This window comes from Sciurus vulgaris, assembly GCF_902686455.1.
Source record: "Sciurus vulgaris genome assembly, chromosome: 8".
In the NCBI taxonomy this organism is placed as follows: Eukaryota; Metazoa; Chordata; class Mammalia; order Rodentia; family Sciuridae; genus Sciurus; species Sciurus vulgaris.
In genome coordinates this window covers 55826132-55852438 of record NC_136468.1, presented here as the reverse complement: position 1 = coordinate 55852438, position 26307 = coordinate 55826132, and the positions used below count along the sequence as shown (strand labels likewise).

Genomic DNA, 26307 nt, shown 5'->3' with positions numbered 1-26307 from the left:
CAGATCACACTTTGAGAATCAATGACCTAGAAAAAAAGAGCCATAACAGCAAAGCTTTGAGTAAGGGTAATATACAGTATCTTCAAATCCAAAGTTGTAAACTAAGAATAAACTTCAGTATATTCTGATCACTAGGTATTTATTTGAGAGCCTTAAATCTAGTTCAATTGAGAGAACTACAAATCATGATTAAATGCACCATAAAGATCAATTTCATATAACTGAAAAATCAGAAACCAACCACTTACTGCATTTTTAAGGCAATGATTAGTTCTTCCAGAGAAGAGGACCTATGTTTTTACTTAGCTTTAAAACTCTAGTAGCTGGTGCAGTGGAGCATGCGTGTAATACCTGCGGCTTGGGAAGCTGAGGTAGGATCACAAGTTCACAGCCAGCCTCGGCAACTTAGCAATGCCCTAAGCAATATAATAAGACCCTGTCTCTAAATAAAACGTAAAAAGGGTTCAGAATGTGACTCAGTGGTTAAGTGCCCCTGAGTTCAATCCCTGGTACCAAAAAAAAAAAAAAAAAATAGTGATTACATGTAATCACTGTTTGATGAATGGGATAAGGTAACTCCCTTCTCAATGAACACATCATGTACTTGGGGAAACAAGGTATGTGTGTCCAAAGTCTCTGATGAAGTACATTGCACCTTTGTGTGATTTTAAAAATGGTATCCCCTTTGAGATATGAATTGGAACAAGGTACCCTTCCTCTAGATGAATGCAGACCTATGCCAGGGCAGACAGCTGGGTACTCAGAGCTCTGGATGGCTTCTAGCTCCTCCTTCTCCTCAGCTGTGTGCCCTCATACAGAACACAACTCACCCATCCACACAGGGTGGCCCCATGTGTATGTAACCCTTGTAGGACAACATATGGATGCTAGAGAGGATATTGGAGGCTCTGACTAAAATTCAGAGAAGAGAAAAGATCTATTGCCTTTTGTAGTTCAGGAAGAGGTAAGGGAGGGTATTGGAATTGATTTAGGCCAGGAGGCTTCCTCTGTCTGAAAAGTTCTATCACTATCAGCCATGACCTTCATACAACAAACTCCTATTCATCCTTTGGGTGTGAGCTTTTCCAGGGGAATCCCCTTGTCTCTTACCCCAACTAGGGTGGCTATACACTCCCACTGCACAGTCATTTTTCATTATAGCACTTGCAAATGTAAATACAGGATATGTGGGTTTGTTTTTAATCTGCCAAGAGATTATAAAACCCTATGTGGGCAAAGGCTGTGTGCGTGTGTGTGTGTGTGTGTGTGTGTGTGTGTGTTCATTATTTTAATATCAGTACCTAGTATATAAGTACATAATAAATATGTATTGAATACTAAAATATTATATATAACATATTCAGAAAGGCAAAAGGTTTCTTCAAGGGGAAGTAAAAGGCAACCAAAATTTCACTGGCATTTTCTAACAATTAAGAATAAAAATCCAAGACACTGCTGAAGAATACACTGTGAAAGGAAAGCATGCCATTCTATATTATGTTCTGCTATTTTCATCCCCTGTGCTAAAATATGACACTTCACAGATCTGTCAACTCTTAGTTTTACATTGTAAATATTGATGGTGTGAATACTTGCTCACATTTGCCTAAAACATGAGAAATGGTTCTGAGCATAAGAACTTGAAATGGAAAATTCACCTCCACAGGCATAACAGGCAGGATTAATTATGTTAACTGCTTAAAAACAGAAGTGGAGTCCTAACTCCTTCAGTGACAGTGTGACTCTAGAATCTCTGTCGCCTTTCCCCATAGCCCATGACTTACAGGAATTTCCTGCACAAAGGATATTTCTCAACTGTTGCCCTCAAAATGTGGAACAGAACACATGGCCATTTACCAGCCTTCTGATTTATGTGGACTTAGAAGCCCCAATATCTTGGGAATCTAGGAAGGCCACGTAACACAATTCTACCCTATCACTATGGCCTTACCTCCCATTGATATCAACGCATATCCTCTACCCCATTAATATCAACTCATGTCCTCTACCCCATTGATGTCAACTTATATCCTCTCTACCCCACAGGAATTATTCTAGCACCAAGTGCCAAAGCCAGAATTGCCAAATTCAATCTTCTCTTTTCAGTCCTCATCTTATCAGGATTTCTTTGAGCACCTGACACAACCAGCCCTTTCTTCTTCAAAGTTATTTTCCCTTTCCTCAAAACTCCATTCTGTCACATTTCTCCCTTTCTAGCTATTGATTTTTCAGTTTCTGTTCTCTTTAACATTAGCAAAGACCCAAGTCCTATCTTTGACCTTAGTTCTCCTTGAATGATTTCAGCTAATCCAGTAGTTTCACTGCACCTCCCAGTCAAGTGATTCTCAGATCTCCACACCAGCCCAAACCATGCTCCCGAGCAACAGAACCTGATACCCAACTGCTGACTGAACCACTCAAAGTCACTCTCCAGAAGGAATTTCCTCATCTCATGTCATCCTCACCCTCCATCACCTGCAAGTTAGCAGCAACTTCTCTAATCAAGCCAGAATCTCTCAGGCCCTCATTCTTCACATCATTTACTATCACTTCTATCACCTAAATCAAGCCCTCTTTTCCACCTTCATTGCTACTCCTTAACTGAGAATCTGCCATTCTTTACCTGAACTAAATTACAATCACCTCCTAGAAGGTCTCACCTCTATTTCCCACCCGTCTAATGGGGCCTCCATACCATTGCCAGACTAAAGCATGTTACTCCTGTTTTAAATCTTCACCTACCAAATGAAGACCAGCTTGTTAGCATAATAAAAGGTCCCTTGGGATCAGATCCTGCCTGCCTCTCAGATTTACTTTCATTAAGCTTCTCATTGTACTCTGTACTCCAATGATAACCAATTATAACACAATGCAGTTTTGTGTTTCTGCCCTTTTTCAGTCTTTGCTCCATACAGAAATAGCTCTCCCCAAACCAACACACACCTGAACCTTGTCTTTTTGCAAATTCCTACTCATTTTTCAAGTGTCATTTGCTTCCTCCATAGGACCTTTTTTGATCCTCCCCAGTAGATTTGACTGCCCCTCTCTTCTCTCACGGCACCAAATCCCTTAATTGCAGTTGTTCATTTACATACCTGTCTCATCCTTACCCACATGTATTTTTTTATTTGTGATTTTACATCATGACATTTTGACTGCAATACAGTATAAGCTGAATAAATGTTTGTAGAATAAAAAACTATTGGCAAAAGTCATCATTCAATAAAGATTCAGACAGACCAGTAGAATCACATTATGCATTATGCGAGATTTTAGAGCGGTGAACTAAGAATCAGCTACCTAGTGATTTAATTTACCAAATTTAAATAATGCATACATAATCCACTTAGTTCTGTTCTTTTTTTTCTCATGGACTCCATCTTTTAATACCTTACTCCAACTCTGAATCATCTTCTGGCCTTTTTATTTTTCCTTCTGGCAGTTCAATTAAATCCTTTTATTCAGTGAGTCAAAAACCTCATTCCAATTCTTGGGCTATCCTATGAATCTCTGAAGTCTTGCTGTAGACTCTTGCTGAAATAATAGTATCTAGCTCTACTAATCTAACAATAAAGAACTCTACATTCATATAGGTTTTTCCCTTAATAAATTAATCTCTTCCTCACAAGAAAGTACATAGATCAGTTTTCATTACTTTTATTTTACAATCGAAAAGCAGATACCTAGAAAAATACCTTCTGTAAATTGCTCCATATGAAAGCCCAAGTACTTCTGATCTTCTGATATCTGGTCCTTTTTTTCTTTGAATGCCATTTACCAAAGTCACATCCTATTCTTGTCCTTCATCTGCTGGCACATTGACTTTACTTTTATTTCTCTCTTCCAAACTATCACTTCCTGTTTGTGCCTGTACTTCCATTCTGTTGATTTGATCACCAGCGGAACATTCCAAAGCAATTTTATTTTCCTCTCCTTTTCAACTCTATAATCCAGGATGTTGACAAAGGAAACTGTTTTTTATGAATTTCACCCCAGAGTCCAATCCTCTGCAAGAATCTAAGTGAAACTTTTACTCATACCCAGTTGTCTTTTTGAAGGGCCTTTTTTCTGTTCTCAGGCAATCATCTCTAAATTACTCCCAGGCCAATTTTCTGTGCTTCTTTTCCTTTCATTACTCTCCTCTACAACCAGGCAAAGAAACTGCTAGACTTTGTAACTTAGTTAAGCAGGACTACTTTTATAAAAATACTAATAAATGATGGTGAGACAAACGAGGTTTAGAATGACCTCCACCCTGTCTTTTGTACACAGTTTTCACTCCCTTTAATATTAACAAAGAATGCAAAGAGACAAACTGGCAGCAGTGACACAGAGCAATTACTTTTTCTGTGCCTTTGTTCACAAGAGTTGGGTCCACAGTTCCACAGCTGTATATTGGAGGAAAGCACTAAGCTCAAGAGCATGCTCCCTCCACACCCCTTACCCTTGAAGCCTGAAAATCACTTGCCTCCTTGCTTTACTCTTAAAAACAATGTCACAGAGAAACAATGATCAAGTTTACACATTAGATCAGCTGGTTAGATTAGAGAAAAGCAGATATTGCCCTTGGAAGGCCACTAGACCTTTTCTATTTCCAAAGGATTCAACTCACAGTTAATGGTCATCAGAAGGAATATAAATGGATCTGTAACCATTTCTAAAAACACAACTAACCACAAGCAGGCTCAGTAGCATCCTCTTATACATTTTCCTTATTCCTATTGTCAGAGAAAAAAGTCAAATTTGAGAGCTAAAAAGATAAATCACATGCAATTTCTAAAGCCAAAAAAAGCTGGTATTGACTAAACACAGTCTTCCTGAACCTTCTGTCTGTCATTCCCTCTACCTCTTTCCATGCTTCTGCCTTAGGTTGTAGACTTATTCTCCATGCACATGTGTGCAGAACATCTAAAAGACTAGTCTGCTTGTAACAGGCCAGTAGAGAAGTAGCCAAAGTATCTACTCTACTAGCCTTGACCTTCACCTATTTTGAACAGATTAATAAAAATTAATGTTACAAGAAGTTTAAAGACTTTCCACTTTAGAAAAACACACATTCTGCATATTGGAACTGATGTTAGTTGGGGAGGGGATTGATAAAGGATAAAGTTTATACTGTCACAGCTGTTTAAACTGAGGATGTCCAAGAAGTAGCTCTCCATAGAAACCTGGAAGAATGGATTATTCCCAGGTGAAAAAGTTGTAGGATACATATTAAACTAATTATACCAAAAACTCTGAGATTAAATATGGCTGCTTATTAAGAGCTTGCCCCGATTCCCCTTATTACAACACTTCTGTGTCTTCCCATACAAGCCTTTGATCTAATTCTCTTTCATTTCAGGCTGTCCTGGGACTTGTATTGTGGGAAAGGAAGCTGAAAATCCATGGATGGTGATGTCTAGAATGTAGATACTCTCTCATTCAAACCTGGGTAAAAATAAGAAGTTATAACAAAGTACACAGAGGAATAAGCTCTGGCCTTTCTTCCCCGAGGGATATTGGCTAACCTATTTTTGCTGCTTAAGTTCAAATGCCCCATCACCCTGAATCCTAGCAATCTTCCTAAATACAGGACCCACCTTTCATATCCTCTCCAACATAATCACTCAAAGTAGGTCAGAAATGTTGCTTCCTTCCCCTCATTGATTTTTCATTAAGAAGATGCACTTTCTAGAACATTAAAAAGATAAATACCCAATAGAAGTACCAATGACACCCCCTGTAAATTTTTGGCACACCGAGTCTCGTTCCCCTAAAACCTGGAGGAAATCTTATCACCATAATTTATCCTTCTCGGCTGTAAATTCACAATAATATCAGGCTATAAAATACACAGCTGCACAGCTTCAGCCAGGTGATGAAGTACCTCCCAAAAGGAGCATATTCACTGTCTTTTCTAATTTTCTACCTCATCAGCCCGCCTCTTCCCCAAGTACACACTCTTTTTTTCTACCCAATTTATATCTATATTTTGCCAGAAGAATGCCAAATGACACCACGCACTGGCTTAGCAAATCCCCTGGGCCTTATCAGGAAGGTGAGCGCAGGGAAGTAAGAGGAAGGTGTTTGTAGATGCCCGGGAGTGGAGAAAAGGGGGAGGGAGGCGCGGGAAACCCTCCCGAGTCGGTATCTGGGTCTCGGGAAAAACTGTAATGAGATAGTTCTCCACATCTCACTGGCGGGGCTTCCCCCCTTCGCATCCTCCCCTCGCTGAAATATCTCCCTCGACCCCGGGTCCTCAAACCTGGCTATCCAAGAGGGCACCGCAAAGTCCTTTTGAGCCCCCCAAACAAATGAGCGCGAACAGAAAACATCACCAGATAGAGAGCAAAGCCACACACCCTCTCCTGGCCAGCTACCAGGGGCGGGCAACTTCATCCCTTGAAACAAAACGAAAGCCCTGTCCTCCAACAAGGAAAAAGGTGATGATGGCAAATGGAGACATAAACAGGCACCCCCTCCCCCCCCTCCCCCGCCCTCTCCGCAAACTCCAGGTAAGGGACCAGGTGAGGCTCACCTCCTGGCAAGGAGGAAGCGGGCGGCTGGAGGAGGAAGGCAAGTCCCCAGCCCAGGCCGCCTGACAGCCGGCGAAAACCCAGCAGCAAATCCAGGCGGGGCTCCAGGACGCCGCGCGCCCGCGGCGGGGCACCCCCGCCGGCCGCCCCCGGCCCCCGCCCCGCGCCTGCAGCAGGGCGAGCAGCAGCATCTCCGTCCCGCGGTGGTCGGCCGGCCAGCAGGAAGGCAGCCTCCCGGGGTGGGGCGGCAGCTCCGGCTCCCTGGCCACGAGGAGGGTGCGCTCACTGGACTCGCCTCTTGCTCGCCCCTGCTCGTGCGCCTGCTGACAGCTCCGCTGCGCTGGCGGCCCGGGCAGCCGGCGCCGGTGCTCCCGTCACGCCGGAGGGAGGGACCGCGGGACGCGGGCGCGGCGCGGGGGCGGGACGCGGGGCGGGGACGCGGGCGCCGGGGAGCAGGTGGCGCGGGCAGGGGCTGCGGCCCAGCGCAGCGTGTCTGGAGGGGCTGCGCTGTCACCGGAGCTGGAGCTTCATTGCAAGACAGGACGAGACAGGCCGGGGACCCCCGGAGTGTTTCCTATTTCTGGGTCCCAGCGGATCAGCAGTAGGAACGCTCGAGGGATGAAGCCCAGTAAATACAGGTCATCAGGACATTATTTTAAGAAGACGGGTCTTTAAAATCTCCCCAGTGTTCGCATCATACACACACACAGAGAAGCAACCTAGGAACATCACTTAAAAGACCCGTGTGGGCAGCCTCAGATCCAATTTCTAGGTGATTAGAGTTTGCAGGAAATGGCGGGGAAGAAAGAGGACTGAGGTATAGGATGTAGCGTGTGATTCCGTTTCTCACCTATTCAGTGAAAATAATAACAGTACCTACCCGGGAGGGTTGTTATAAGTGTTAAATAAGTTGATGCACATAAAGCACTTACAAGAGGGCCTGAAGCTCAGTAGATGTGATAAGTGTTGATAATAATAGTAATCCTAATTATTGCTGATACTGGTATTATTTCATGGGGATGTGTAACCTTAGGCAAGAAAGTCTTTTTGTTTCTGGAGAAAGCAGCTTCTCCTGTACAAAGACTGGGGTGGTCTTTTATCTTCCATGCAAAAACTGAACTAGGTAGTGGGAACCAAATGGCGAACATGATGGACAGACCTCGGTACCCGGGATATGGAGGGTGCCTTCTCAATCTAAAATTCTGTGAATGAGTTAGTTGTCCTGCTCAAAAGAAGCCCAAATTTTGGACAATTGATTACCTGAAGAAACCTATCTGACATACAAAACATAAATTGACCTGAATTTGTGTTCGGTCCTCACTAATGTCTGTTTAATAAACATTTTCAAGTGGAGCACTCTATATACATATGTGTATATTCAGATATATATATATATATAGAGAGAGAGAGAGAGAGAAATATAAATATACCTAGATGTAGGTATAAATATATAGTTATAGGGCTGGGGATAAGCTCACTTGGTAGAGTGCCTGCTTCATATGCATAAGGCCCTGGGTTCAATCCCCAGCAGCACAAAAAAAAAAAAAAATATATATATATATATATAGTTATAAATATGTAGATATATAGTGCAAATCATATGTGATGTATATATATCCTGCATATTCTGATAATATCTGTTTATTATCAACATTTTGGAAAATATTTAAGAGTTTCAGGAAGAATATAAAAATTACCAGAGATGCCACTACCCAAAGAAGACACCACTAGTATTAATGATATTAATATTTGGAGAAACTTCCTTCCTGTTATTTTAACTGTGTGTGTACGCCAATATTGGAATAATAATTTGTAAATAATTTTGCTTTTTTTTAACTTAACTTGAGTACTCTTTCAAGTGGTTAATTTTAATAATTGCATAATATCATCTACTTTTGGATATACATAATTTACTATTGGATATTAGGCATTGTTGCTCAAATATTCAGTGTTAGCAATAATTCTAGAATGAATTTCCTTAATACATAAACCATGCATATTTTTTAATTTTATTTTTTTCCATATTTTTAAATTTTGCATGATACTTTTCCAGGATTGATATCATCAATCATATGTATGTCCATTTTTAAAGTTTTTAGTGAACAATGCATAAATTCGCTCCAAAAAATGCTACCAACTGTTCCCAGTAGTTTATGAGTATTTATATCACATCACACTAGATTATGATACTGTAAATATTTGGTAGAAGAGGAAAATATGTTTATTAGTACTTTTAGTGTACTTTTATTATTAGTGATTATGTTAGCTTTCTGGCACTGTGACAAAATACCTCAGAACATCTACGTAAAGGAGGAAATATTCATTTTGGCTCCTGGTTTCAGAGGTTTTACTCCATGTGCAGCTGCCTCCATTGCTTTGGGCCTGAAGCAAGGTGGAACATCATGGCAGGAAGCGTGAGGTAGAGCAAAATTTCTCATCTCATAGTGGTCAGGAAGCAGAGAGAGAGAGAGAGAGAGAGACCCACAAAGGAGGGGGCCAAGAACAAGATATACCCTTCCAGGGCACAGGCCCAGTGACTGCTTCCTCCCGCGAAGCTCCACTTCACAATATCCATTCAATTATGAACCCATCAAAAGGTTAATTCATTCATGAGCTCAAAACCCTCCTAATACAATCACTACCCTAAAACCCCGCCTCTGAACCTTGCTGCATTGGAGATCAAACCTTCAACATATGAGTCTTTGAAGGACATGCCAGATCCAAACCATAACAGTGATGTTGAATAATCTTTAATATATATTTACTGACTACTTGTATATATTACCTTCTTATGTCAATGTGTATAAACTCTTCATTGGTACTCTGGCCATTTTTCTATTGAAGTTTTATTTTTTTTATTAATTTATAAGCAATCCTTGAAATTTTTATGTATGTTTACCAAATATATCAAAAGCATTTTCCTCAGTTTGTAATCTTTCTTTTAATGTACTTTCCGATAACCTTTGCTGAAGGAGATTGTCACTTTTATGTTCCTAAATATAGTGACATTTCCTTTTGTAATTTTTTCCTTTGTTTTACATTTAGAAGTATCTGGACCTCTGCAAAATCATACAGACACTTATATCTTCTTCCTTTGTCATTTCCTTTATGTATTTTTTATTCTTTACTTCACTGAAAATTTACAAGAGTCAAAATATGTTATTTTGGAACATAACTAGCAATATCGCTAATTAATTGAAAACAGTTTTCTTTCCTTGTAAAAATAAAGTTCATCTTAGTCAATGTACCCAGGTTAAATGATAATTACAGTTTTTCCTAAGTAGGTCAATTTGTAACTAATGAATAATTTCATACTGGTGTCACCTATAGAAAAGATCTTGAACTTGGGTAATTAAAATCAGCATACAGAGAAAGGAAATCCAAAGAAAACGCTAAGATCTTCTTGAAACTGTTATTTTAGAATCTGACAGATTATTCAAATAGTTTGTGATTAATCAGTAATTTACCCTTAAAAGTCTAGTCTCTTAAAATGTATTTTTAATGAAAATTCCTAATGGAATTCTTTGGAAGAGATTTAACTATGAAGATTTAAACACTTTAAAGGCACTAGATGATCATCAGTTTCTTTTGTGCAGGGTATGTTTGAAAAATGAGCTTAACTTCATTAAAAATCAACAAAAGCCTTAGCTAATGTGATGCTACACATGTAAGTTTGTTTTATTTCTTTTTAAGCTTAAAATCGATTGTGGTATAAATAACGCCAATTTTTTAGATTGACTAAGCACAAAGTTAGCAAATAATCTAAATATAGTCAAGTAACAAATTTCTAATAAAATAAATTTTATGCAGTCAGAATGGAGACATTAATATAAAGTATTTCTACATCAAATTAGCAAAAATGTAACAATTCTGGAAAATGTGTATTATAGATCATACACTTAGGAGAACAGGTATTTCTGGAGAATAATTTAACAACATAACTTATTCAAATATGTTTATGCCTTAACTTAATAATTTTTACTTCCAGGACTCCAAGGAACTAGTAAATAAGAAGAACAAAGGCACTGAGTAAGAGTACTCACTATTATTATATTATTAAAAATGAAATGCCTTAAGTGCCCCAAAATAGGCAAATGACTAAATAACTTATGCTACTTCATGTGGAAGAAATACACAGATATTAAAAATTATGTTTTCCAGAGAATTTTAGATTAATTGAAGAAATGTGATGATGTAATAAAAAAGTTAGAAACACATCTTAACAAAGTATGATGGTGGAGTGAGGGGGGGTTAAGTGTGTTTTATGGAAGGACTATGATTAGAATAAAATAAACCAAAGCTGTTAGTAGAAATTATGTTGTACTGGTGGCAAAACAGATGTTTTTCTTTTCATTTTTATAGACTCTCTCTTTGCACTTTTTCCATGTTCTTTTAATAATCATTACAAACTACTGAAAATATTTGTGTTCTTTGATGTCAATCAATTCTACCTGATGAAACCATCAAAGATGTATACAAAAGCATAAGAACAAAAATGCACTCGTGAAACACAGCAAATGAAACCTAAATATCTAATACCAGGGAACCAAGTAAATAATGCTCTTTGATAAAAGAAAATATTTTTAGACAAATGTAGCAGCATTTATTTGAGCAAACAAATCATTCATGAATCAGGCAGCATCCTGAACCAGTAAGGTTCAGGGAATTCCACCCAGCAGGATGAGTAGGTTGTATTAAAAAAGAAGTGACTTATAGAAATAGCCTGATTGGTTATAGCTCTGCATTTGCCTTGTTTAGTTTGCAGCCCTAATTGGCTGCAAACTGGGCTGCTATGATGAGCCAAGTCTCAGCTACTTGTTACAAGAATATACTCTTAAGTTAGTTTGCAGTTTAGTACATATGGAGGCAAAATAATATGTTAGGCCAAATTTAATTTAATATGTTCAATGGTATATTATCCCATCACAAAGAAATATTTTATGGAAGGCGTCTGACAAAGGGAAATGCTTAGGAAAATGCTTTCAGTAAAGTGGGAAAAATCTGGATACAAAATTTATGCATAAGAGCTATACTGAATATAATAAAAGTATAAAAACATGGGCAGATGGATATGAACCAATTTCAGGATAGCAATTGCCTAGAAGAGAAGAAAGTAAAATGAGATTGAGAAGGAGTTTAAAAAGGGGCCTCATCTGTACCTTTAATGCTTTATTTCTGGAAGGGAAGAAGGATGAAAGGGAGGGGGAGGAAAGAAGGAAGGATATATGAAAAAAATGTTGAAGCACACATGAAAAAAATGTTTTATTATATTGGGTACCAATTACTATAATAGCTAACATTTATTGAACACACATTAGATGAATTAGTAGTACCTGAAAAGATTTTGGAACTAGCACTATTCTGAAACCTTTTCCAATACTACTTCATTTAACCTTTAAACAACCCTATAAGATAGATGCTCTTATTATTTCCATTTTACAGATAAGGAAATAAAGATGCAAATTCCTCAGGAAAAGCCAGTGTGGATTTTCAAACACAGGTAGTCAGATTGTAGCATTCACTCACTTAGGGAGTTTCATTGTCTTCTGTACTTTTCAATATTTTTAAAATGTTTAATAACATTACATGGAATATGATCTTAACTAGGTTTAAAAATCCATGTTGAAAATACTGAAAGGGCTTGGGAAAGAGGTCAGTGGTAAGTGCTGCTTAGCATGTGAAACCCCTGATTTCAATCCCTAGAAGACTGAGAAGATAGATAAGATGGTTAATAGGGGTATTTTCTGTGTAATATGAAGTAGGCAATTTTTTCCTAGCTCTTTATTCTTTTTCACACTTTCAAATTTTTTACATATATTTGTTCAGTTCTTAAAATAAGAAAGCTGAAGTACGTTAAAAATTAATATGGTATTTAAGCTGTATTTCTATCATATTCTGCATTTTACACATCCTTAATTTTAACTTGTAGGGAAAGAGGAATGGGGAATCCAGAAGGATAAATTGAGGGATTTTTAAAAGGAACAGAAGAGATTGTTTCAAAAAATGGAAAATAGGTCATATGAGGAAAGGCTAAATCAGAGTGTCTTGATTTGCTTTCTCTACACCTATGAAAGGCTTTCACCAGTGGGATGTATCTCCCTTGCTCTCTACTTCCCTCAAGGATCAAAACAAAACTATTTGTAGATAAAGGAGAAGGATTTCACTTGAATAGAGAGTTGAACCTGCTGTGAGAGGTTGTGGAAATATCCAATTAGGGTTCTGCTAAGAAACAGAACTAATAGAAACTACGAGGATAGATCAATGTAAGTAGACATATAAGAATTGACTAATGTAATCACGGAGGCCAGGAAGTCCTACGATTTGTCCTCTGCAAGCTGGGTAGATACAGAAGAGCCAGTGATATAATTCAGTTCAAGGCTGAAGACCTGAGAACAAAGAGCTCAGATGTTTGAGGGCAGGAGAAGATAAAGGAGTGAACTCACCTTTTCTTCATCTTTTTGTTCAATTCAGGCCTCAATGGACTGAATGATGCCCATCTACATTGGCGAGGATGGCGATCCAAATGCTAATCTCTTCCAGAAACTTTCTCACAGCCATATCCAGAAAGAGTGTTTTATCAGCTATCTGGGTATCCCTCCCTCCAGTCAAACTGACACATAAATTAACAATCACAATGTAAAGTCAGACAAACCTGCATTTTAAATTAAAACTCCCCTATCACTGGCTGTGTGGTCTTGGGAACATTACCTCATCATCCTTAATTTCAATTTCTTCATCTGAAAATTAAAACTAAAATGTCTGACATTATAGGGTTGGTGTGCAGTGAGTTCATGTACACAATGAGTTCATGTTCCCAAAATATCTGCCACGATTATTGGTCAATTGTAGTTCTTTGTGAATATTTCTTTCCTTAATTATTTACACCAATGTTTCTCCTCTGGAGTACAGAAACTCCCAAGAGGCACAGTGCCTCCAGTGTCTTGTTAGAGCAGGAGTTTTTCCTAAAAATTTTTGTTTCGTTTGCATTTTATTGATAATAAATATTACACAAATTAGGATACTTGTATGTTGATATTTAGCATAAAAATTTAGTAACTTTGCATTTCAGTGTATGACCTCGAAGGCACTTCATTCTCAGATTCCCAGCCATCTGACCTCCTTGTTCCTTCAACCTACTGGATGTGCAGCCACCTTAGGACCTTGTATTTTTGTTCCCTTTGCCCACAATGCTCTTCTTTTGTCAGGTCTTTACTCAAATATCATTTCTCAGTGATTTTTTTCTAAAATCCCTGAAAATTCCTATCTCTTTTTTTGTTTTGCTTTTCTCCCTGAGACTGTCAACATCTTACATGCTGCATATTTTACTTATTGTCTATTCCTCCGCACATACGGAAGCTCCATGAAAATAGGGTTTTGTTTTGCTTTTACTCATTGTAATTGCAGATCTAGCACACGAGCACTCCATAAGTATGTGTTGCATGAATAAATGCATTGTGTGGTCACCGGAAAGGAGAGCAAGTGATTTTTCATGCTAATATGAAATACTTCAGATATACTATAATTAATTTAGTACTTTCTAAAATGTATCCAAAGAGGAGTTGAGAAGGAATCCCCAAATTCTCAATTTGTGAAATGGAGAATTAACTGCAGATCACAGAATCCACTTTATCCAGTTTAAAGAGAAAGAAAACTATTAGAAATTGATTACATTACATTATACAGTATACATGGGTACCTTATAGAATTTTTTGGAGAGACATTGAACAAAGCTCGCACCATTATTAACCAGGTGAATCACAGCTGAAGTAATGCCCTGTCAAGCCACACAACTACTGTAGTGAAAATTCCACTGCAAGCTTCACATGCCACTCAAACCTCTGTGCCTACTAGAGCGGAAGAACCAAATGTCCCTGTTGCCATGTTTTCCAGAAGAATTAATCTTTACTCGTGAAGCTGAAGAAGTAAGCTTCACTCATGTTCCTCACTTACTCCTTCCAAATTTCCCTAGCAAAACCTACTTTTAATGTAGAATCCAGACAAGAGGGAGTCTTGGTGATGTTTTTACCCGTTTAACCTCTTTGATTCAGGAAGGCACATTAAGAGAGGGACAGGATAAATAAAAGAAAATCAAACTAAAAATTCTGCAGCAGTTCACCCTCTTGCCAGTCAACATACATAAACACTCTTATTCCTGAATTACAAGTTCCATCTCTAGGTAATGTTCATTTCTCTCCTTGCTCAGTGACAATCCAATCTTGATATCCTGAAACCTATTGGGTAAATTATAAAGGACTACCACCAGTCCACCACATATTAAAAACCTGGGAATTACTATTCAACAATAAAAGGGTATGACATACATTATAACTGGATGAATCTCGAAGGCATTGTGCTAAGGAAAGGAAGCCAGTATCAAAAATTTATGTAATATATCATCCCATTTATATGGCATTCTCAGAAAGACAGAACTCTAGTGATAGAAATCAGTGGTTGTCAGGGACCAGGGCTGTAAAAGGGAGAAATAACCACAAAGAGATAACACAAAGGAGATTTTTAGAGATGATGAAACTATTTTGGATCCTGATTGTGGAAGTGGTTACCAGAGGTATTAAAATTCTACCATCTGTTAAAATTCATAGAACTATACACCAAAAAATTAATTTTACTATATGTTTATTTAATAATTGAATCCTTAGAAAAGTAGTAAAACCTAATGATACTAAAGTAATCAGTCACTAAAACTGATAATACAGTATTAGATTTTATAGATATGAAAAATATTATTGTGGAAAAAACTAGAGAACCAAGGGAAGAGAAATGTTAATATACAATTATACATATAGAAGAACAAGGTAGAAAATGTGAGCAGCTACAATAATCTTTCATTTCTATAATAACTTTTGGAATTTTCTGGTATTGATAACTTCCTTCCAGTATATACTGAGTCATCATCTCAATTGGTCACAGTTCTTTGTCTGAAAGGGTAATCCAAAGCTTAATTCTTGCGTGATCTGAGCCTTAATGATCCTAACTTATAAGCTGTAGTCTTCCACTTACTGTTATTACTGGATATTACAACAAGAGAAGACACTCCAGAAGAATCCTTGTGCTCCATCTTAGAGAATTATAGGAAACCATCATAAAACAAAGGTTTTTTCTTCCCTTTAATTCCTAGTCCATTGGTTAGAAGAGCCAAAAAAAAAAAAAAAGACACATGGCAATCTTAACTTCCAGTTCAATTTTGTCCTCTGATAGTATATTTTCTAATGAATACCAAGACCTCCAAACTAGCAGAGGCTAAAGTAATGGCATTGGAAAGCAAAACTTTTATGCAATGGTCATTCAGTGTAATAATGAGAAATACCACCCCTACTTCACTTCCCAGGTTTTGACTCTGAGAGAAACAGCATCATATATTAATCACCAGATCAGAGGATACATTTTATTCTGAAAGACAAAAGGTATTGTTTTCCAGTTGATGCTATAAAGAAGTCTTCCTTAAATTATTCTGCTGTGCCATAAACCAGCTGTTTCTGAGTGGAGGTTTTGTGGAAACACAAGAAAACCCAAAAAGTCAAGCACTGACCTTATTTTACTATAAAATCAGTTTCTTGATTATAAGTAAGATTGCATAAGATGGCCTGAAATGAATGAGGCATTCATTAAGTCAACAAAAGCAGCATGGTAACCCCCAAATTATTAAGTGTATAGTCCATTGAGGACAAATTGCTATTCACTGCATAATGGAGAGAAATCAATACAATCAACCAGATGAAAAACTTGTTCCCTCATTGTGGCATGCAATATTGAGGGCTCACTCTATTGGTCTTCACCATTGGTAAACTGGGCATTCAGCCATGGCCATAGCCAGATCAACCCAGGACAGAGGTCATCAATTTTTATCTAGGCATGTGCCTCTTCATCACTGCTATAATGGGTCATTCATTGTTTATACCTCACTGACATAGGTCACTGTGGAAAGGAGTAACATCAATATGGTGGGTGATTTAGTTCACTTGGTTATTGAGTAGGTGGTAAAAATTCACATAGGACATTAATATTCTCACATGCTGGACCCATCTCAAGAGGTTTATTAGACATTCTTCTCCAGTCCTCCTTCTCAGCAAACCTCTAATCCTCTTGCTTCCAACTCCTTCACTCTTTAACCAAACCTTCAACTATCACCCATGAATTGGTATAATCTATCATCATGTTACCTTCTTCCAGGAAAAGCATACCAGATTTTATCAATTGGAGAAGTTCCCTTCTCCATTGTCCTTCAGGGTCACTCAAGATGTATTTGTTAATCTTTGTAAAAGCAGAGGGATGATCCTTGGGTTTTTAAACAGAATTCTAAGGCAAAGAAGCATGAACTAAAAAGCAAGAAAAATGATATCACTTTGAAGCAGAATGTAATGGTGAATGAGATAGTAAATGTCAATACAATTTTTCCTGTGAGACTCATTGTTCAAAGAATGCTTTGCAATAACAAGCTTGTTTGTGAACTATATACCCAATATTTGCATACCTAATAGCTAATATTGACCTTTCTGGGGACAGGAGCATTGCAGGATATTAAAGCTGAGCCATTAGAAATCTTATGACCCAACAGTTCTTTAACCATTACCAACTTTCCTGTTTTAAAAGAAATGTAAGTATGATTGACATGCACAGATTCTGCAAATCCATTTCCCCAGATATCTCAAATAAAAGCAATGAAGGAAATAAATTTTAGCCCTTAAAGGTCAGGGCTATGCAATTTTTACTTAGTATGGAATACTTCAGTCAAATAATCTGAAAGAAAAGACTAGGTGACTGAGCACAAGTTTTTAAAAAGGTTTTAAATGTTAAGCACTGTAAGGAAGTCAACAGCTATAGAACCTCAGAGAAGGATTGGCCTTTAAAGTTCACTGAGCAAATCCCATCTCAAATTCCTGAATCCTCTCTGCAGCTCTCCCTCAAATGACTTTTCAACAGAAAAAAAAAAAAAAAAAAAAAAAAAGACTTTTCAGTGACTGAAAAGTGAAAAGTTACTTTCTTCAGAGGTCTACCTTTGGACAGCTCTCCCAGTAAGTCTTTCTTTTGAGGAGCCAAAAATCTCCCTATTGTCGTTCTTAACTCTAGGGTTCACACAGGCAAAAACTCATTCATTCCTCTTCCACTGACAACCCTTCAGAGAGCTTCCTCCCTTCATAGTCTCTTCTCAGGATAAATTTTCTCTCTTTTCCCCATTATTTTCAATGATTTCATGTTGTGTGTACATAATTTTTTTAATATTCTGCTTCAAATTTACACTCAAATTGACACAATAGCACAGGTTTAGTCTGTAAAACAGTGAAGTAAAATTTCCCTTGTTCTAGAGAGGTTATTGTTCTATCTTTGCAGTTTAATGTCAAGGTGGATTTTCTGGAAGTCACACTAATGCTCAGTATAATTGATAGCATTCATTAAGAGCTCACTAGATGCCACACAACTCAAAGGGGACTCACATACATCTTCTCATTTAATTCTCATGACAACCACCTATGGGGTAGGAACTATTTTTATTCTTTTTTTCAAATGAAGATTTTAAAAGGGAAAATACCTTACCCAAGTCCAAATAGCCCATAATTCATAAAACTTGGATTCTATTCCAGGATTTCTGGAAAAGTGGTTACTAGAATCTATAGAATATTTACTATAGGCCAGCACTGTGCTCAGCCTTCATCTCAGTAGTAAAAATTATTTTTATTTTACACATAGGGAAACTGAGGCTTAGGGAAATAGAGGAAAATGGTCAGACATTAGAATTAGCTCATCTGAACAAATTTACATTACATAGCCAGGTTCAGGACCTTTAATTTCTTTTACAAAAGTAATCTTACTGAATTCAGTGCATTATTCTATTCTGTCAAAATTTTTAGAGATACTGAATTCATCATCTAAAGTGTTTTGATCCCTGCTAGGTTTTACAACTGCAAATCTTATAAGAAAAGTTTCCCTGTGTTCAAGTTCCCAACAAATTATATGATATAGAGGAAGGTCACAAGCTGCTAGAAACTTTTCTGCAGATGCCATCAATTTACTCCTCAGACAACATCAACACACTCATCCAACCTCTGATACACTCACTCATCCAGTCCATATTTCTCCGTTTTTCCACAAGGATATGATGATTTGAAGTATCCTACAGAAATATAGATTTGTCATCCCAGCTCATATATAGTAAACCTATCAAAAAAGAATATTGTATTATACAGATTTAATATAATATATAGATAGCAACTCCATTTTAGATCTTAGTAATGACCATTTCTTCTAAGTACTCAATATTTTGTATTATTTGTTATGTGTTGTTTATTTATATCAAGTATTTATCATGTTTTGAGAAACAAAGCACTCTTAGATATACATTATTTTCATATTCATAATACCATATGTTTATTCATATAATTATATGTAGCACTTCCTGCATCCCCATCAAATTTGAATGCCCGTGTCTTCTTACTCAGCTTAAAGAATCTTCTGAATTTATTTTAGCCTGGAAACATGACATGTTTATTTTTGGAATCCAAGTTTGTGATCTTGACCTCTTGGGCATATTTAAGATCAACTGTATAATTGTAGGATTTTGTTTACATCCCCTATTTAGCCAAACTAATAGTTTCACTTTTTCCTTAATTGAATTAACCATCCCCATAAGTGAATCACCTTCTCTAGAAAGTTATCGAGAGCTTTTGATAGATGCTTGGCAACTCATTATTAATCCTTCAAAACCACAAATCTGTCCTATAGTCTTTCCTGATTTTGACATGCCAAAATACAGTCAAGAGATTTCATGATTTTCTACTATGATTTCATTGTTTAGCATTTAATAACCTTTTAAAGTTTCTTTTCAGTACTGCTTTATAGTGTTGTCTCTTTATAAAACAGTTCAAGCAACATCAGGGATGCAAACTTAAGTTAAAATTCAAGCGTCTGAATACTACCACATATAACTTTTATTATCGCTCAGAAAAATAATGACCTTTAAGAAGCATAGAAACTGGGATAGATTTTTTTCTGAAAGTTACTTTTTGGGAAACAACCAGATTTCAAGTAGGTTAAAATGTCAAAAATATGTAACTCTGACAACTGAAGAAAAATAATAGTTATTTGTGTTAAGGAGTATTTTTGTGTCCATATTTTGAAGCAGTACAAAATTGAGAATTTTCAGTAGTGTATTTCTGCCCTTACTCTCCATCTACAACCTAAAACATAAGATGAGCTGTTTGACTAAGAAGAAATAAAGATCACAGCTAAATCCAATATCATGAAATGTTTCATTTTAAATACTTTGTGCTTTTTAACTGTATATCAAACAATTCCCATGTATTTTTGTAAAGCTGGTGTTACTACTGTCCTATCCCAATTAGCTTTATCTTAAATATATCTGTAATGTAATTATCCCTCTGGGAGATACAAAAGGTCACTTTCCTTTTCTAAAATACAGAATTATTCAATAGAGCTTAATAACTGCACTGATAATGTAATTCTTACTATACCTCTGAGAAAAAAATCCTCCTTGAGATACATTCAGACCAAGTTTCATTTGTAATGTTAATGTATTTTGCCGGAGAAAGATTCACCTGAATCACTTCCCCACATGTTCACCAGATCCTAATGAGGTTGTGGTAATTGAGTGGGGAAAGACACACATTCTCATTTTTCATCTCAGTTCAGAACTAAAAATTACATTAGCCATTTGTGGTATGCCTATCAGTGTTCCTTTGGTAATTTTCTGATCCTTAGCATTTATAAAGTGGACTTTGAATTTAGATACCACAAATCCTGATTGGCATTTAATAATTCTTAGCAACAGAATAAGGGGGCCTAAGAAATTTATAGGAATGACCTGTGAAATGAATAGCATAACCTACTAAAATAAAATAAAATGACCAAAACTATTTGAGCAAGAACCATCTCTGCTCTTTCTATTTAAAATGAGAAGATAAAAGAAAATTTTTTAAAGAGATTCTAAATATTGTATCCTTAGGGTTACAACTCAGGCTTTAATCTTTTTCACAGAAGGAAATAGTAATATGTGGTTTCAAACCCATTAAGAAAACAATTTTTTCAAAAAAATGGGAGAAAGTAATTATGTAAACAATATAAAACCATCATCAGAAATGAAGATTATTCATATCAGAAACTGAATAAAGCAAAAATATTTTACTTGTTTCACATTTCTGTACTTCATTTCATTTTCATTTTAACTCTACTTATAATTGCTAGAGTTCAACTGAATTATCTTCATTATACCATCACCCTTCTTATTAATGACATATTAGAGATGGTAAAAAAAATTTAAGGTATTTACATGTCTATTAGTAACTCAAGTTTTTTTGTTTGTTTGTTTTTGTTTTTTGGTGGTGCTGAGGATTGAACCCAGGGCCTTGTGCATGCAAGGTAATCACCCTACCAGTTGAGCTATATCCCCAGCCCTCAAGTTATTATTAAGTAATATTGTATGAAATATATTTGTTTTTAAGCTTCTTTAAATAAAATGTTTGTAAAATTTATTTAGTAAAGAATATAGACACATTATTAATATTAAATTAGAATAGAATATTAAATTAGTCCCCTATTCATTTAAGTTCCAATTGCTTCACCTAGGCTCATGACCCTTCATACTCTGCCTTCAGTATGGCTTTTCTCTCTTATCATTAATCATTGCCCTAAAAATCACTTGCAATCCCAGCCAGATATGCAGTAATCTAAAATCATTCTATGCTTTTTTACCTCTACACCTTTGCTCAGGTTCTTCATTCCTTCTACCTGAAATGAGCTTCTGTTCATTCCCATATCTAACATATAGATTAGTTATAGCAACAACCCTGTACTTCTTGGTACCAAATTCTATTTTAGACAGTTTTATGTCACTGTGATGAAAAGACCTGACCAGAACAATTTTGAGGGATAAAATTGTATTTTGGTTCACAATTTCAGAGGTTCAGTCCATGATTAGCAAACCCATAGCTTTGGACCCTACATTCACCCTCCATTCTCTTTTTGTCCACAAAAAGAAACTGTAGACACTATTGCAAACCTACTGTTTATATTGTAGATAATAAACAAACACATCAATTCTGTTTTTTGAGACAAAGCTGTAAAAGTCTTAATAGGGGTTAACTGATTTAAAGCTGCATATTGTTTGCATTGGGTGCTGTTAATATTGATCTCCCCCTTAAAGTAAGGTACTGGAAACCTGCAGGGACATTATAAATCTACAGGGTAAATTCCTTAATACCTTGGACCCACACTGCTAAAGGGAAAGAAATGTAAACAACATGAAAAAACAAGGGAAGAAAGCATCCAAAACAAATCAAGTCACCACAATAAAAGAATTCATTGACAGCACAGTAGAAGAAATTTTAGACAAGGCATTCAAAATGTACATAATTAAAATGATCCACAAAGTAAAGGATGATATAAGAGAGCAAAAGCAGGCAAAAAATATCACTTAATGAAGAGTCAGGAGAGCAAATGCAGGAAGCAAAAGATTACTTCAATAAAGAGATAGAGATACTGAAAGACAAACAAAAATCCTTGAAATGAAGGAAACAATAAACCAAATTAAAAATTTAATAAAAAGCATCACCAACAGACTAGATCACTTGGAAGACAGAACCTCAGACAATGAAGACAAAAGATATAATCTTGAAAATAAAGTTGACCACACAGTGAAGATGGTAAGGAACCATGAACAGAAACTCCAAGAATTATGGGATACATGAAAAGATAAAATTTAAGAATTATCAGAATAGAGGAAGGCACAGAGCACAAACCAAAGGAATGCACAATCTTTTCAATGAAGTAATATCATAAAATATCCCAAACCTTAAGAATGAAATGGAAAATCAAATACAAGAGGCTTATAGGACACCAAATGCAAAAATTACAACAGATCTACACCAAGGCACTAGTCTATGAAAATGACTAGCATACAAAATAAAGAGAATCCTAAAGCCCACAAGAGAAAACTAGCAGATTATGTATAGAGGGAACCAATTTGGATATCAGCACATTTCTCACCCCAGACCCTCAGTTAGGAGGCCTTGCAACAACATATACCAAGCTCTGAAAGAAAATAGATGCCAGCCAAGAATCTTTATCCAGCTTCAGATTTGATGATGAGATAAAAAATCTTCCATGATAAACAAATTTAAAAGAATTTACAAATAGAAAGCCTGCACTACAGTACTTTCTCAGCAAAATATTCCATGAGGAAGAAATGAAAAACAACAATGAAAGACAGCAAAGGGAGGAAGTACACTAAAGGAAAAGCCAACCCAAGGAAATACCAAGTCAACTTAAAAACCAAAAATAAACCAAAATGACAGGAAATACAAATCATATCTCAATAAAAACCCTGAATATTAATGGCCTAAATTCATTAATCAAAAAAAAAAACAGGCTGGCAGATTGAATTTTTTTAAAAAACCCCAACAATATGCTGCCTTCAAGAGACTCATCTCATAGGAAAAGACGTTCACAGGCTGAAAGTGAGAGAACGGGAAAAATACATCACTTTCATGATCTGCATAAAAAGCAGGGGTTTCTATACTATCAGATAAAGTAGACTTCAGGCCAAAATTAGTCAGAAGAGATAAAGAAGGACATTTCATATTGCTTAAGGGAATCATACATCAACAAGACATAACAATCATAAATATTTATGCCCCAAACAATGGAGCATCTATGTACATCAAAAAACCATTCTCAAATTCAGGAATCGAATGGACCACAACACAATAATACTGGGTGACTTGAACACACCTCTTTCACCACTGGCTAGCTATTCCAAACAAAAATTGAACAAAGAAAATATAGAACTCAATAATACAATTAATAATTTAGATTTAACAGACATATATAGACCATTCCATCCATCAACGAGTGAATATACTTTTTTCTCAGCAGCACATGAACCCTTCTCTAAAATAGACCATATGTTATGCCACAAAGCAACTCTTAGCAAGTACAAAAATATAGAGATACTACCATGCAATCTATCAGATCATAATGGAATGAAACTAGAAATCAAAGATAAAATAAAAAATAGAAGCTACTCTGACACCTGGAGACTAAATAATATGCTATTGAATGACACATGGATAACAGAAGGCATTGGGGAGAACTGATAAAAAAATTCTGAGAGGTAAATGAGAATACCAATACAACATATCAAAATCTCTGGGACACTCTGAAAGTAGTGCTAAGAGGAATATTTATTGCATTGAACTCATTCATTAAAAGAATGAAAAGTCAACAAATAAATGACCGAACATTACATCTCAAAGCCCTAGAAAAAGAAAAACACATTAATACTAAAAGCAGTAGAAGTCAGGAAATAATTAAAATCAGAGCTGAAATCAATGAAATTGAAACAAAAAAAATTGAAAAAATTGACAAAACAAATAGTTGGTTCTTTGAAAAAATAAACAAAATTGATAAACTCTTAGCCATGCTAACGAAGAGAAGGAGAGAGAAAACTCAAATTACTAAAACTTGTGATGAAAAAGGAAACATCATGGCGGACACTATTGAAATACAAAAGATAACTAAAAGTTATTTTGAAAATCTATACTCCAACAAAATAGAAAATTTTGACATCAACAAATATCTAGAAACATATGATCTACTCAAACTGAATCATGAGAACATACACAATTTAAATAGATCAATATCAAGTAATGAAATAGGAAACACCATCAAAAGCCTACCAATCAAGAAAAGCCCACGATCAGACAAATTCTCAGCCGAGTTCTACAGAACCTTCAAAGAAGAACTAATACCAATACTCTTCAAAGTATTACGTGAAATAGAAAAGGAAGGAACCCTCCCAAACTCATTCTACGAAGCTAGTATCACCCTGAGACCAAAACCAGACAAAGACATATCAAGGAAAGAAAACTTTAGACCAGTATCCCTGATGAACATAGATGCAAAGATTCACAATAAAACTCTGACAAATCGCATACAAAAACATATTAAAAAGATAGCACACCATGATCAAGTGGGGTTCATCCCAGGGTTGCAAGCTTAGCTCAACATCCAGAAATCAATAAATATAATTCATCACATCAATAGACTTAAAGTTAAGAATCATATGATCATTTCAATAGATGCAGAAAAAGCATTTGATAAGATACAGCACCCCTTCATATTCAAAACACTATAAAAACTAGGGATGATAGTAGAGTGAAACAGATATTATTACCTCGTGTACATATATGACTGCATGACCAATGTGATCCTGCAATATGTATAATCAGAATAATGAGAGATGATACTCTATATATGATCTATCAAATTGTATAAATGCATCTTACATGTCACATACAATTAATTAGAACAAATAAAATTTTTAAATTTTTAAAAAATCAAGAAAAGGAAAAAAAAAAAAGACTAGGGATAGTAGGAACATACCTCAACATTGTAAAAGGTATCTATGCTAAGCCCAAGTCCAACATCATTATAAATGGAGAAAAATTGAAAGCATTCCCTATAAATTTGGAACAAGGCAGGGATGCCCTCTTTCACCACTTCCATTTAACATTGTCCTAGAAACTCTAGCCAGAGCAATTAGACAGAAGAAAGAAGTTAAAGAGATACAAAGAGGAAAAGAAGAACTCAAACTATCACTATTTGCTGTTGACATGATTTTATTTTATTTTTTTAATTTTTTTTTATTTTTTTTTTGTGTAATCATAAATTTACATAGAGTAATGTTGTTTGATTCATTCTGTTATTTTTTCCCTTCCCCCCACCCCTTCCACCCCTCTTTACCCTCTATACAGTACTTCCTTCCTCCATACTTGCCCCCCTCCCTAACCCTAACTCTAACCCTAACACTAACCCTCCCCTCCCCCCCATTATGTGTCATCCTCCACTTATTAGCGATATCATTCGTCCTTTGGCTTTTTGAGATTGGCTTATCTCACTTAGCATGATATTCTCCAATTTCATCCATTTGCCTGCAAATGCCATAATTTTATCATTCTTTATGGCTGAGTAATATTCCATTGTATATATATACCACAGTTTCTTTATCCACTCATCAATTGAAGGGCATCTAGGTTGGTTCCACAGTCTGGCTATTGTGAATTGAGCAGCTATGAACATTGATGTGGCTGTATCTTTGTAGTATGCTGATTTTAAGTCCTTTGGGAATAGGCCAAGGAGTGGGATAGCTGGGTCAAATGGAGGGTCCAATCCAAGTTTTCTAAGGAATCTCCACACTGCTTTCCAGAGTGGCTGCACTAATTTGCAGCCCCACCAGCAATGTATGAGTGTACCTTTCTCCCTCCAGTCGACAAATGGGCTAAGGAAATGAATAGACACTTCACAGAAGAAGATCTACAAGCAATCAATAAACATATGGAAAAATGCTCAACATCTCTAGTAATAAGAGAAATGCAAATCAAAACCACCCTAAGATTCCATCTCACCCCAATTAGAATGGCGATTATCAAGAATACGAGCAACAACAGGTGTTGGCGAGGATGTGGGGAGAAAGGTTGACATGATTTTATATTTAGAAGATCCAAAAAATTCCACCAGAAACCTTCTAGACCTAATAAATGAGTTCAGCAAAGGAGTAGGTATAAAATCAACACCTGTAAATCTAATACATTTCTACACATCAGTGATGAATCCCCTGAAAAAGAATTAGGAAAACTACCACATTCACAATAGTCACAAAAATAAAAAAATAAAATGCTTGGAATCAACCTAACAAAAGAGGTGAAAGACTTCTACAGTGAAAACTACAGAACACTAAATAAAGAAATTAAAGAAAACCTTA

At 36.3% G+C, this 26307-nt stretch overlaps 1 protein-coding gene across 1 annotated transcript in view; it reads right to left on the bottom strand.

Moving 5' to 3' along the window:
• The window catches only part of ELAPOR2 (endosome-lysosome associated apoptosis and autophagy regulator family member 2), a 169043-nt gene extending 162165 nt beyond the window's left edge, over positions 1 to 6878 (bottom strand). Inside the window, exon 1 of the mRNA XM_079151662.1 lies at positions 6521 to 6878. Coding sequence (XP_079007788.1) covers positions 6521 to 6709 — 189 coding nt within the window. The 5' untranslated portion in view covers positions 6710 to 6878. The remainder of the gene's footprint in view (positions 1 to 6520) is intronic.
• Positions 6879 to 26307: the final 19429 nt, after the last annotated feature.